Below are 14,414 nucleotides of genomic sequence, written 5' to 3'. Positions count from 1 at the left end.
CATTATGAGCCTCTCTCATAATGTCTCCTTTTAGCCCTATGTCGTCTGGTACACATAATCGACTCCCATAGCGGAGGATCCCCTTACTGTCGAATCTGAACTCACTATCATTGCCTGACTGAACAGTCCTGGCAATCTTCACTAACTCGGGGTCCTCATGCTGTTTCTGAGCAACTTGCTCAAGGAACACGGGTGTCACTTTCATCTGAGCCAACAAGGCACCTGTACCCGACAACTCTAACTGTAGCCCTTCTTCGATGAGCTTGTAGAACTCCTTTACTACTGGTCTTCGTTCTGCTGTGATGTGGGATAGACTGCCGAGTGATTTCCGGCTTAAGGCATCAGCTACAACATTAGCCTTACCCGGATGATACTGGATTTTGCAATCGTAGTCACTGAGCAGTTCTACCCATCTCCTCTGTCTCAAATTCAAATCTCTCTGACTCAGGATGTACTGCAGGCTCTTATGATCTGTAAAGATTTCACATTTTACCCCATAGAGGTAGTGCCTCCACATCTTGAGTGCAAAGATTACTGCTGCCATCTCAAGGTCATGTGTGGGGTAATTCAACTCATGCTTCTTCAGCTGCCTAGAAGCATAAGCAATCACCCTCTCATTCTGCATCAGTACACAACCCAGTCCCACACGGGACGCATCACAAAAGACTGTAAAGTCCTCATCACTAGATGGCAGAGCTAAAACTGGTGCTGAAGTCAACCTCTTCTTAAGCTCTTCAAAACTCTCTTCGCACTGGTCGGTCCATAGAAATTTCTGATTCTTTCTGGTTAACCTGGTCAGAGGAGCTGCTATCTTTGAGAAGTCCTGAACGAACCTCCTGTAGTAACCAGCCAAACCCAAGAAACTTCTAATCTCTGTCACTGAAGTGGGTCTAGGCCAGTTAGCCACAGTTTCTGTCTTCTTGGGGTCCACCTCAATACCATTCTCTGACACTACATGCCCCAAGAACGAAATGCTCCTCAGCCAGAACTCACATTTAGAGAACTTGGCATACAAGCCATGTTCCCTCAAAGTCTGCAAGACCAACCGCAGATGATGGGCATGCTCTTCTGCATTCCTGGAATACACTAAGATATCATCTATGAAGACAATAACGAAGTGATCCAGGTATTGGCTAAATACTCTGTTCATGAGATCCATGAATGCTGCAGGGGCGTTTGTTAACCCGAACGGCATCACTAGGAACTCATAGTGCCCATATCTGGTTTTGAAAGCTGTCTTTGGCACGTCTTCATCTCTGATCCTCAGCTGATGATACCCAGATCTCAGATCTATTTTGGAGAAACAACCTGCTCCTGCTAATTGGTCAAATAGATCATCGATCCTTGGCAAAGGGTACCTATTCTTGGTAGTGACTTTGTTCAACTGTCTGTAGTCGATACAAAGTCTGAGGGATCCATCCTTCTTTTTCACGAACAACACTGGAGCACCCCAAGGTGAGGTACTCGGTCGGATGAAACCCTTATCTACCAGCTCTTGCAACTGTTCTTTAAGCTCCTTCAGCTCTGCTGGCGCCATCCTGTAGGGAGGGATAGAGATCGGTCTGGTTCCGGGCATCAATTCTATCTCGAACTCTATCTCCCTCGAAGGCGGTAAACCTGGCAGTTCGTCTGGGAAAACATCTAAGAACTCTCTAACCACAGGCATCGAGGCGGGCTCTCTGACATCTCTATCTAGCTCTCTCACATGAGCTAGGTAACCCTGACAACCCCTCCTGAGCAGCCTACGAGCCTGTAGGGCTGATATCAAACCTCTAGGTGTACTCCCCCTGTCTCCTTTAAAGACAACCTCTGACCCATCCTGACATCTGAACTTAACTACCTTGTCTCTGCAATCCAAGGTAGCACCATGGGTAGATAGCCAATCCATCCCTAGAATGACGTCAAAATCTGTCAAGTCTAGAACCACAAGGTCGGCGGATAGGCATCTTCCCTCTATGAAAACTGGACTGTACTGGCAGACTGACTCTGCCACTGACGGGTCACACTTGGGTCCACTGACCCATAGGGGACACTCTAACCCAGAGACCATCAAACCCAACCTCTCGACCGCTCTCGGAGAAACAAAAGAATGGGATGCACCCGGGTCCATTAAGGCATAAGCATCTGAACAACCAATGATGATATTACCTGACACCACGGTGTTGGATGCGTTTGCCTCCTGCTGTGTCATAGTGAAGATCCGTGCTGGAGCTGACGGACCTTCCCCTCTGTAAGCTGATGAAGAAGAGGCTGACCCTCTCCCTCGGCCTCTGCCACTAGCCTGTGTTGTGGCTGAAGCTGCTGGCTGTGCCACACTACCTGAAGTTGTCTGCTGGGGTCGTGCCATAGGAACTGCTCTAGGACACTCCATGGACATGTGTCCCTCCTGCCCACACCTGTAGCAGGCTGTTGTCCCAAAACGGCATACCCCTCTGTGTAGCTTACCACACCTTGCACACACTGCATTATCAGCACCAGAGCTTGAGCCACTTCCTAGTCCCAGACCTGACTTGATCTTGCTCCAGAACTTATTCTTCTTTGGTTTCTTAGTGGTACTGCCCCACTTCTTACTAGCTGAACTCAAGGATGAAGGGTCTATCCTTCCCCCACCTGGGGTCTTAGAACCTGAAGGCTGTGTCACTGACTGTTTAACTGTCCCCTGGATGATTGCACTAGCCTCCATTCTCCTGGCCATGTCTACGATGGCATGGAAACTTTCTCTATCAGCTGACTGAATCAAGGAGGAATACCTGGAATTGAGCCTCATGATATACCTCCTCGACTTCTTCGAATCTGTGTCCAGATGTTGCCCAGCAAACGGCAATAACTCTAAGAATCTATCGGTGTACTCATCGACACCCATTTCATCTGTCTGCTTCAGCTGTTCAAACTCAATCATCTTCAGCTCCCTTGAACTGTCAGGGAAAGCCCATCCTGCGAACTCATTTGCAAACTCCTCCCACGAAAGACTGTCCACCCTCGGTTTCACATAGCCCTTGAACCACTCACGGGCCTTTTTGCATTTCAGGGTGAAACCAGCCATCTGAATGGCTCTGCTGTCATCAGCACTTATCTCATCTGTAATTGTTTTGACCTTCTCCAGGTACACAAACGGATCATCACCGGTATCAAACTGGGGAGCACCCAACTTCATATAGTCGGTCATCTTGGCTGAGGTCTTTGGGTTTCTGTCACTGCGGTTTCTACTGGTGGTGGAGGTGCGGCATCCCCTGGGATAGGGTTTGCTGTGCCTGGATGGAAGGATGGAGGTGGGTACATAGGGTACTGTGGATACTGTGGGTAGAAAGGTGGATATGGCATGTGAGAAGGGTAAGGATTAAAACTGGGGTAATCCGATGTACTTCCCATCGAATACCCGGGGTATGGTGAAAAAGGTGGGTACTGGGGTGGTGGAACAAACCCCGAGGCCTGAGTGCCTCCCTGTGACTCACCCATGCCCTCTTCTGGCATGTTTACACCAAGGTTACCATCCCTCCTCTGCTCCACATCCATCTCTACTTCTTCATCAACTGACATCCTTTCCTGAACTGTACCCCTTACTGATCTGCTTCTACCCAGATCCAAAGACCTTCTAGGGTCCCTCACTGTTCTGTCCCTGTTGGACCTGCTCGACATTGCCCTTGGCAATGCTGGAGGACGGGCGCTCGTGCCCTCATCCTCTGGTGGTACTCTAGTCAATCTAGCTGATCGACGAGTTCCTCGCATTCTGCTTACTGAAAAACAGCACAGATAACAAAACATTAGCATTAAATGGTTCATGTGGAAACACATGAACCCACATCATATACACATCATATTCATAGCATATCTCATGGCATACATACTTCCATTCTAGACAGGACTCTACATCCTATCCTAGTGGACACGATTTCCTATTGTGCTTGACATTTCTATCACATCTATGAGCCCGACACTCTAGGTCCGACCATATGAACCTAGGGCTCTGATACCATTCTGTAACGACCCGGAAACCGGACCGCTACCGGCGCTAGGATTCAGGTCGGCTTAAGGCCGCCAGAACCCGTAGCAAGCCAAACATACATCTTGTGAACCTGTTCAATCCCATACATGAACCAAAACATACATAAAAATTAAAAACTTTTCTTTACCCAGCCTAGCCTGTGCATGCATAAACATAACATAAACCCCTCATTGGAGTCCTCAACAAAAATACTCCAATGGGGTACATAACATATAGCAGGCTTGGGTTACATAAACATCATAAAACATTTATCTCATGTATTTAAGGGATTACAACAGACTCTAGTCAAGCACACTATAAAACTTACATTACATTACATAACATACTTTTACATTACAACTAATCCATGTCCACTTCTATGCTATTACAGAGACTTCTCTTACTCTTGCTGACTTCTCTATCTACTCTGCACCTGCAAGACTGGGGTTAGGGGAGAGGGGTGAGCTAAAAAGCCCAGTGAGCAAAAAGTAAAAACATGATATTAATTCCTCCATTTTTAGGTATTTTATTCTCCATTTTATTATTAACATTTGCTTTAATTCCACACTTTTTAGGTATATTATTATTCATTTTATTAATAACATTAAATAACATAACTTTTACTTTACATGCTTTCATGAAATGCAACACATCACATTTAATCACATAAAGGATGGTATTGTCACCATTAGTCCTCAACATCTCCAAATTCCAGGGGCGTAGAATGGGCCTCACTGGACCTTCTCTTACATAACATAACATAACATTCCAAAGTGCCAGGGGCGTAGAATGGGCCTCACTGGACTTTCTCTTACATAGTACCAGGGGCGTAGAATGGGCCTCGCTGGTCGTCCATAACATATCATCATAACATAACATCAGAGGACTATGGATCATCCAACAACCATCCACATCAACATCAAATTATGCAATGCAACATATTCGTGAATTTCTAATGCAAACATCCTGAAACATCGCATGGCATTAATGATGCATGAGTATGCTATCAGATTCATTCATTTGTTCATTTATTCATTACTTAAAAACTTAGGGAATAATCCCACTCACCTGGTGACCGAAGCTTTAACGACGAACTCTGAAAGACTATCTCACAACCGGGGGTCTCGGGTCCTCGGGTCCGAACCTACACAGGTGGACTCAAATGAGGCACCAAAACAACAAGAACATAACTCTAAACATACCCCCAAAAACCTCCTAAAAACACCTCAAAACATCCCTAGAAAACATGCAAGAAAAGGCTGGGAAGGGCACTTTCGGCGGCACCTTCGGCGGCCGAAAGTCCTTCCAGAGCCGAAAGTCAGGCAGGTTCGGCGGCACCTTCGGCGGCCGAAACTCCCAGACAGAGACGAAACTCATGCATGTTCGGCGGCACCTTCGGCGGCCGAAAGTCTCGGACAGAGCCGAAACTCCAACTTTCGGGGGCAAGCTTCGGCAGCCTAAAGCTGCCTCACAAGTCATGTTCGGCGGCCGAAACTCCCTTCGGCTGCCGAACCTGGTTTCTGCCAAGGGCAGAAACTTGGCTCCTCTTGCCTCCAAGTTTCCCCAAACTTCCTAGTCATGCATAGAACTCTTCTACAACACTCATACACAAGCATGCAAGCTCCTAGGGGCCTCAAACTAACTCATACCCCAACTACAACACACAAGCAAGCCACATTGTTCAAGAACATGCACATCAAACCCATAAACATAACATAAACTTCCACAAGCCTACTCATGCATTTCTACCCCAAAAACTTGCATAAAACTTACTTAAAACACATATAGAACTAGAGATCGGCTCTTACCTCTTGAAGATCGAGAGAGAAACGATCCTAGCTCGAAGATGGGGAGATTCGAGTTCTTGAACCTCAAAGCTCCAAAACTTGCTTAAACTTTAAAACTCTTCAAATACAAGATGTAACTTGTTAAAATCTGAAAGATTTGAGGGAAAACACCTAAAATGACCATAGGAGGGCTAAAGCTTACCGTCGGCCGAAATGGGAGAGAAAACCTCGCCTGTTTCGGTCACGGGGTCCTTTATAGGGCTGGTTCTGTCACCTTTCGGCGGCCTAACGTGCCCCCACATCTCATGCATGTTCGGCGGCCGAACATGAGGTTCGGCGGCCGAACCTTGACTTACTCAAACAAGGCTTTCGGAGGCCTAAAGCGCTCCCAAAACCTTACCATGTTCGGCGGCCGAACTTAACTTTCGGCGGCCGAACCTGGCAAAGCCTCCTTTGGTCTTTTTCATTAAAAACTCAATTCCTTTTCACTTAAAAGCATGAAATACATTAAAAACATTTCATAAAACATGGTTTTCCCCTTCTAAAGACTTCCGGCATCCGAGGTTCCACCGGACGGTAGGAATTCCGATACCAGAGTCTAGCTGGGTATTACAGTCGTCCTTTATCAGCCTCTTAATCTCATCCTTTAGTTGTTGACATTCTTCTGTTATATGACCATGATCTTCGTGGAAGCGACAATACTTTGTCTTGTCTCGTTTCTCTGCTTTCTAGGAAATTGAGCTTAGATGGCCACTTGATTTCTTTATTATAAATACGAGTTCATAAGTTATTTAATGGAGTATAATTATTATACTTACTTTGATCATCCCTCCTTCGGGAGATGGGATAACTCCTGCGATCTTCTTCATGTCCTCGCCTCTTGGACCTTTGACTTTGCTTTTGACACGCCCTTTTGTCTTCTTTTAATGCTTGGATTTCATCATCCAACCTGATATACTTCTGGCCTTTGTCTATTAATTGTTGATACGTCGCGGTTGGATTTTTAATTAAGGAATTCTTGAATTTGACATTGCGGGTTCCTTTTTTTTAATGCTTCACATGCTATCTCATGATTTAACTCTTTCACCTGTATGGCTTCAACATTGAAACATGAGATAGAACTTCTTAAAGGCTTGCCCTCTCCCTGGCGGATCTTCTACAAGTCAGAAAAAAGCTTTTTAGGAGGTATACAAGTAATAAATCCGGATTTAAATAACATGCCAAACTGTGTAATGTTTTGAATTAAACATGGATCAGATGTTAGTACCATTTCTGAGCCAAACCTATGAGTATTGATGGAAACACCCGACACAACACAAAATCGTTGACATCCTAATGCTACATGGTCATCCTGAAAATTGTCAGGTGGCTTCTGGGGTCTGTCATTCTGCCATACTTGTTCAAGCTAGGCAGCTTGAACTTGGTGAGAAATATTTCTGCTAAGATTTTAAGATTTTTTTCGAAAGAGGCAAAGCACCTTCTAGTCCGAAATCCTCCTCTTGTTCCTTTTGATACCTTTGCACGGCTCATACTAGCTTCCAATTAATACATTTTGGAGCTTCGTCTGATTCATCTTCAGACTCGGCCTTTCCCTTAGCCTGCATTTTGACCGCTTCTGTTCGAGCCCTTGGGATATCTACAGAGGCTTCTTTCCTTCTTCTAGGAGTCATGTTTGATGCCTCTTCCTGAGCCTTATACTAACCGAGGGTAGCCTGCAGCCTTTGGATGTATTGGAGTATCTGTTCGTTGTTTAAATTATTGAAGTCTGCTTCATTAACCACTGTGAGCGTGTTTTCTCTATTGTTAGGGGTGGAAGAAACGATGACACCCTCGTTAGTAGCGGCTTGCGAATTACCGGCCATTAGAGAGTGAAAGGAGAGAGGGGTTTCTCTTTGAGAAAATGAGTAGGAGATTGGACGTAATCCAAATGAATAGAGAGGATTCAAGGGATTTTTCAGCAGTGGAACCAAATGAGGTTGCAGAGATTAGATTGATGATGTGGCTAGAATGGAGCTGCATTATGATTGGACAGAACCTGTAAAGGGGAGAACGTGAGGTGGTGGTAGGTGTCCACGACAGTCACTCCAACGTTCAAGTCAGTATACTGAAGAAGAGAATAAATGTAATGAATTGGTTAGAGTTTTTGTGTAAAAGAACAACACACCTTTACCTTCGTGATTTTTTTTCATTTTATACTGTAATAAAATGGAAATGAATATGATATTTTTCGATAATCCAGCGGTGATATGGTCAACTGTTTGATATGGGGCATCGCCAACTAATATATTGGTAATCCCCGTGATTATAAATGTAATGTGGATATGCTGAATTGTGCTTGCTAATGATAACTTCATGTTGTGACTCGTCTTATCAAGAGAGGGGGACAGTTTTAATGGTGATCCAAGTGTTAAGGTGTCCAAGTCTTCTTTTTCTTGGATTGGACTGCATTTCCTACTTGTCACGTGACTCTGTCTTGCGATAACAATTCATAACTTATTTTGAGCGATTGTTATGAAGTATCAATTCTATAGTTTAAATTTAAGTTTTCATATTTTTAGATTAATTAAATAAAAATTATTTATAATTAATTTGTCTTATTTATTCAAATAATTAAAATTAAAATTTAAAATCTTAATATGATAAATTCGGCTTCAACACGAGGAAGACAAATTTCTCATTCAACTTCATCCTCCATCTTGGCAAACGTATAAGCATGCCATTATATTATGAAAAAATATGGAATATATATATTTTTACAATGCAATAAAACTTGCATTTTCAAGACTGCTAATTATATATCGAGAAAGAGGAATATCCAACCCAATAACTCAAGAAAGACAGCAACCAATCACGGCTCAAACTCAAGCCCTAAACCTAAGCCCACAAATATTCTCCAAATTGACTAGACCAGCGCACCCAGCATGTAGAACCACTGATCCACCGCCTGAGAACCGTAGCACCCAACGGGCAAGACTACCGACAAGCAGCAAAATTCAAATCTGGCACCACAATCTCTATCGAAAAATAGTAAAAGCAAAATCAGAGACATGCATGTAACGCCAGAAATCTTGAATAGATCGACTGGACAGAAATAGCATCGAAAAGAAGAATACTCGCTGCATAGAAAGAGGTGGAGCAGGCTCAACCAGTCATCGGCTTATGGAAGCGTTACTCAATAAGCGTAGCGGTGCGATCCGAGCAGCGAATGCTGAAGAGCAAAGATCCTTCTACAAAGAACGAAAACAGGGCCATCACCGTTAAGACAAATAAAATCAAAAAGTTCACGGTACATTTTCTATGTTTTGAAGTTCAGATAATAAAATTTTTTAAGTTTAGCCTGTGTTCTCTTATTTTTATTCCTTTTGTTTTATTTACTAGTGATGTTGTTTAACGATTTTTACGTTATAGTGTTACCTGATTTTATCAAGCAGTTCGTAAGCACGAAAGTGTCAGACCTCTTTCTTTTTATTTGCTAGTGACGTTATTTAACAATTTTTATGCTATAGTGTCACCTGTCTTTATCACGCAGTTCGTACGCACGAAAGTGTCAAACCTCTTTCTCTCTGTCAGATATCAATTTAATTCTCTCCGACACGTATACGGACAGAACTGTGAAGTGACTAGACCTGCTATTTTTCATCACGTCATATCATTGGACTGAATTCCTTCTTGTCAAACCTAAACTCGCGAACGATCAAGTAACCAAAACTCAAAATCTCATATCCATAAAATTTTAGGCCAACACTGTTTTCTTGATTTCAGTTTTACCTAAAAATAATGAGACACGGCGTTCATCACCTCTCATTGTCAACAAGTGAAAACCTTCAAAGACAACACAACAAGACAAAGCAAGCCTACAAGAACATGTCTGCCCGTCGAAGGAAAATCAGAGGACGAAAGTGTCAAAGCCACAAAAAGAACCTCTCTTACCCGAAGGTAGGAAAAAAAAAAATTCAAACACACGGCCGCTACAAAATCACAACAAAGACAAAACTACCCTTACAAACCCCTGCGGGCTCTCGATATCGACAACCGCGTCTCTCCTCTCTCTTCTCTCTTCTCTTTTTTTCTTAATATGAAATATATATTAATAAGTTTAAATATATTAAATAAAAATAATTATAAAAAAATTAAAAGAATTTCAATGCTTGTGACATTCTATCGACCAAAATAAACAAACATATTAACAAGAAAAGTCAAACTATAAAAATAAGGGGATACTTGTGGGCCATATTTACAACTGTATTGATATTTATCATTAATTTGCATACCAAATTAAAGGAATAATTAAATCTTTATGATATATTATCTTTATTATCTTCATTTACAAAAATGTCCCTGAATAATAATAATAATATTATTAAGTTTTAATTTTATTTGAGATCTATTAACGGAATGTATTGAAATATGTTTAGAAAATTAATGAAAGAATTAAAAATGTCTAATGAAATCAAAACTTAAAAATATTCTACAAGTTTTTAAAAATATATAAATAGACTTATTAGTAAAATACTATATTTAGAGATATTTTTGTAAATTACTATTTATATTTAATTTTCTAAATTGTTTCTATACAGAAATTTACCTGCCATGGATGGGAGATGTTTACTAATTAACGGAAGCTTTCGTGTTAACATAGCTCACGCCGCACGGCAGTAAGGTTTATCCCCACGCGATCTGTGGTGCGTGTACGCTATTGTCCTCACTTTCTTTTAATATTTTTTTTTATCAAATATAGAAAATATTTGATATAGAAAAGGTTTTTTTAATTCATTTTCTTTTTTTTTTTTATATAGAAAAGGTTTAAAATTTAAGCAAGCACAAAATGTTTGCCCACTTAATTTGATTCACGCGCTTAAAAATTAATTAGGTGAGCGTGAGTTCAACTGCAAAGCTACGTGCGACCATGCAACAAAGAATCTCTTCTCTTCTCTTCTCAATTATTTAGAATTCCGATTGCCCGCTTGTCTTCGAGTCCTTTTCTTCTCTATAAATACTCAAACCAGACGTGGAGAGCTCAACTGCAATGGCCTCTTCAAGGCTCCTGAGATCGTTTCAAAGACTCTTAACTAGCAGTCTCTTCTTTCTCTGCGCAGCCCTCACATTTCTAGCCTTCTTTTCCATCAAGCCAAAACCCCATTACGGTCCTGCTATCCAGCCCAATCCCTCCGATGTCTGGTTCGATCTTTTTGCAAAAGAGTTCAATACCCAGAAAATAAAAATCGGTTTAGTTAATATTGATGATGGTTTAAAGAGTGTTTATGATGCATATGGATTAGCAGAGACTGTGTCGGTTGATTTCCAGCCTGTTTCGAAGGAAAAAAAATGGGATGATTTTTTCCCAGAGTGGATAGATGAAGAGCAAAAGTGGGGCGCACCACAGTGCCCGGAGATTCCCATGCCGAGACTGGAAAATTACCTTGGCTTAGATGTGATCGTAGCTAGGGTCCCTTGTGGTGGTGATGAAGGAGCAACAGAGAAGGAGGGGATTAGAGATGTGTGGAGGCTGCAAGTGAATTTGGTGGTGGCTAATCTTGCGGTGGCGAATGGGTTTGTGAAGAAGCCGGCGGAAAGTGAACGGCCGGTGTACGTTGTGTTTATAGGGTCTTGTGGACCCATGCAAGAAATTTTCAGATGTGATGATCTGTTGACTCGTATAGGTGATCATTGGGTGTACAAGCCTGAACTAAAGAAGCTGAAGCATAAGATGGTAATGCCCGTTGGATCATGCCAGATTGCTCCACCATTTGCAGAGACAGGTAAAATTATAATGACTTGGTTTAGTCACAGTTTATTTGTGTTAATGGCAATCAATTAAAATTTGCTTTAAAAAAAAAAAATCTGGGAATGCTTCAAAACGCAAATGGGAAAACTGAGTTGTTGGAATTTTGATGACCAACATACCATTTGTGGGTAATTTTTGCATAAATCCGATTCATAATAGAATTAAATATAAATAGGTTTCTCAATAAAATTAGAGAGATCCATATATTTGTATACTAAATTTATGATAATTAATTGAGTCTAGATAAGTTTTTTTTTTCTATTTAGCAAGTAATTAAAGGCATATTTTTCTATTACAATCTATACATTTTAAAAAATACAAAATATTTTAGTGTATAAATTAATTTATATATCAAATTAATTGAAATTAAAAAAAAAACTGTTTATAATGGCTCTATTATGTTTTGTAATAAAAATTATTTTACATAGTAAAAAGTATGCAAGTATTAGTAAGGAATGAACGTTGAAATTTTTCATCGCTGATAGTCTATTTTTTTTAAATGAGTTAACCACGATCCACTATTTTTCATTGCTCTTTGTTGCTCTGATTTGTCTCTCCTCTTTTTCCTCTAACTTTCCACCCGGCGATATCGAGATTACACCACCTTCTCGACACTCCACGCGTGCACCAAGACTCTAGAGTCTCGAGAGCATAACAGCTTACGGTCGTCAATTCTTAAGTCTCAAATATTGAATCTCAAGTTCGAATATATTACATGAGTCAACCACCAGACCGAACGGAGTTGACTTGATTAATTAAATTGTACGGTTCAACACATAAAACGTATCATTATTTTTGTACCGAACAAATTTGAACAAATTCAAGCGTATGTATTTATATAATGGCAACATCTTAATGCATGAGAAAAATATCAACCAATAATATGCTATGGTTGGCTGACGGACGCTTGCCATCAGTGCAGAGACAATATGCGGTCATAACATATTAATAGCTAATCAGTTGGAAATACAAGTACATGCTAATTTATTTTTAAATACTATAATTTATTTTTGTTTTTAAATCTAATTGTTATACTTTAAAATGAATTAATATAAGATGTTAATTAAATATTGTACCTTTAATCATATTCAAATGGTAAGAAATTTGCATTTCCTTCAGTAATAATTGAATATTATATATTATGCTTTATTAATATTTTATTGGCATACGCAGGCCAAGAAGTTTGGAAAAAATTACTTGCATTTTCAACGGGCACGTACAACCAGAGCGCGTACGAAAGGGTTGCCTATGTAACAGTCCTCCATTCCTCAGAAGCTTATGTCTGTGGAGCACTAGCTTTGGCTCAAAGTATAAATCAAACCAAATCTACCAAAGACCTTGTCTTACTCCACGACTCCTCGATAACTCCGAAGTCTCTTCGAGGTTTAAGAGCTGCTGGGTGGAAAACCAGGTTGATAGAACCCATCAGAAACCCTTATGCTAGAAAGGGCTCATATAATGAATGGAACTATAGCAAGCTTCGAGTTTGGGAATTAACAGATTATGACAAAGTTATTTTCATAGATTCAGATATCATAGTTCTTAAAAAAATGGATTCCTTCTTTTATTACCCACAATTATCAGCTTCTGCAAATGACAAGATGTTGTTCAACTCTGGAATCCTGGTGATAGAGCCATCGACGTGCATGTTCAAAGATCTGATGTCCAAGACTTATAAGTTAACTTCTTACAATGGTGGTGATCAAGGGTTTCTTAATGAAGCCTTTACATGGTGGCATAGGTTGCCTTCAAAGCTGAATCATCTTAAGGTCTTCCAAGGAAAAGGGAACAAAAATCATGAGATCCCAGCCGACATTTATAGTATTCATTTGTTGGGATGGAAGCCATGGATGTGTTATAGTGATTATGATTGCAACTGGGATATGTTGCCTCGTCAGATTTTTGCCAGTGACTCAGCTCACAGAAGGTGGTGGCGGGTGTATGAAGCTATGCCGAAGAAATTGCAGAAATATTGTGGGTTAACCAGGCAAATGGATGCCAGGATAAGGAAGTGGAGAGGGATTGCTAAGAGAGCAAATTTATCTGATGGGCATTGGAAGATCAAGGCCAGAGATCCAAGACAACGTCTCTTAATTTGATAATTAATCATCAGTCTAATTTGTCACCTTATGGAGAGAGGTATATATGAATCACTACTGCAAATGACTGTAAAATTCACATAAAATCTTATATATTTAAAATATAAATCTATGTAAATTCGATTTAGATATTATTCATAATTTTATATCGACTAATTAAAACTTTTAAATTTTATTAAGATGATTGAATTTTGATTAAATATACATGTGAGTAGTCTTTATCATTAAATATATTTTATAAATGCACTAAAAAAATTTAATTTGATGGTAAATGTATCTGAATAAATTTAAGAGATTTCAAATTTTATTCTTCCAATCTCCAATCCCATCCCCATTTCAAAGAAAAATAAATTTTATAAAATATTAATGAGATTTAAATTAGTAGTATTTTATAATTAAATAGTGAATCGATTTAGTGTATCTCATTGAAAATCCATTAATTTATACATGGTCAAGAAATCAATATCATGTTATTGCCTAAAGTTTATTAGTAATTTTAACATTTAATTCTCAAAATATAATAAAATATAAATTTTATTATTTTTTTAAAGATAAACATTTATTAAGAAACATGGTAATATAAAGGATTTAAAGGTCCAAAGATACAGGTTTATAATTTTAAGAAGCTACTGCAATAAAAATAAAAGGCCATAAGCTTAACAGCCCATGAACTCAAAAAAAAAAAAAACAATTAGCAGCTAAACCCAAAATCGGACCCATGGCTTGGTAACCTGAATCTCTCTTCCTACGGTGCTGCTTTC

The 14,414-nt window shown here is 40.1% G+C and overlaps 1 protein-coding gene across 1 annotated transcript; it reads left to right on the top strand.

Annotated features, from left to right (window-relative positions):
* Positions 1–10,795: 10,795 nt before the first annotated feature.
* Positions 10,796–13,751, top strand: LOC110621574 (putative UDP-glucuronate:xylan alpha-glucuronosyltransferase 4). Its single transcript, XM_021765844.2, has 2 exons — positions 10,796–11,528; positions 12,728–13,751. Exons 1-2 carry the CDS (start codon positions 10,796–10,798, stop codon positions 13,651–13,653), a joined length of 1,659 nt encoding a protein of 552 aa, XP_021621536.1. The 3' UTR covers positions 13,654–13,751.
* The last annotated feature ends 663 nt before the right edge of the window (positions 13,752–14,414 follow it).

The sequence above is a fragment of the Manihot esculenta genome, chromosome 8, assembly GCF_001659605.2.
Source record: "Manihot esculenta cultivar AM560-2 chromosome 8, M.esculenta_v8, whole genome shotgun sequence".
NCBI lineage: Eukaryota > Viridiplantae > Streptophyta > Magnoliopsida > Malpighiales > Euphorbiaceae > Manihot > Manihot esculenta.
This window is presented reverse-complemented; position numbering and strand designations above follow the sequence as displayed.

What these genes read in the sequence shown, in the direction of transcription:
- LOC110621574 (XM_021765844.2), top strand. Translation starts at nt 10,796, where the DNA reads ATGGCCTCTTCAAGGCTCCTGAGATCGTTTCAAAGACTCTTAACTAGC. An exon ending in TCCACCATTTGCAGAGACAG is followed by an intron (nt 11,529 to 12,727) that starts GTAAAATTATAA and finishes TGGCATACGCAG; the next exon opens with GCCAAGAAGTTTGGAAAAAA.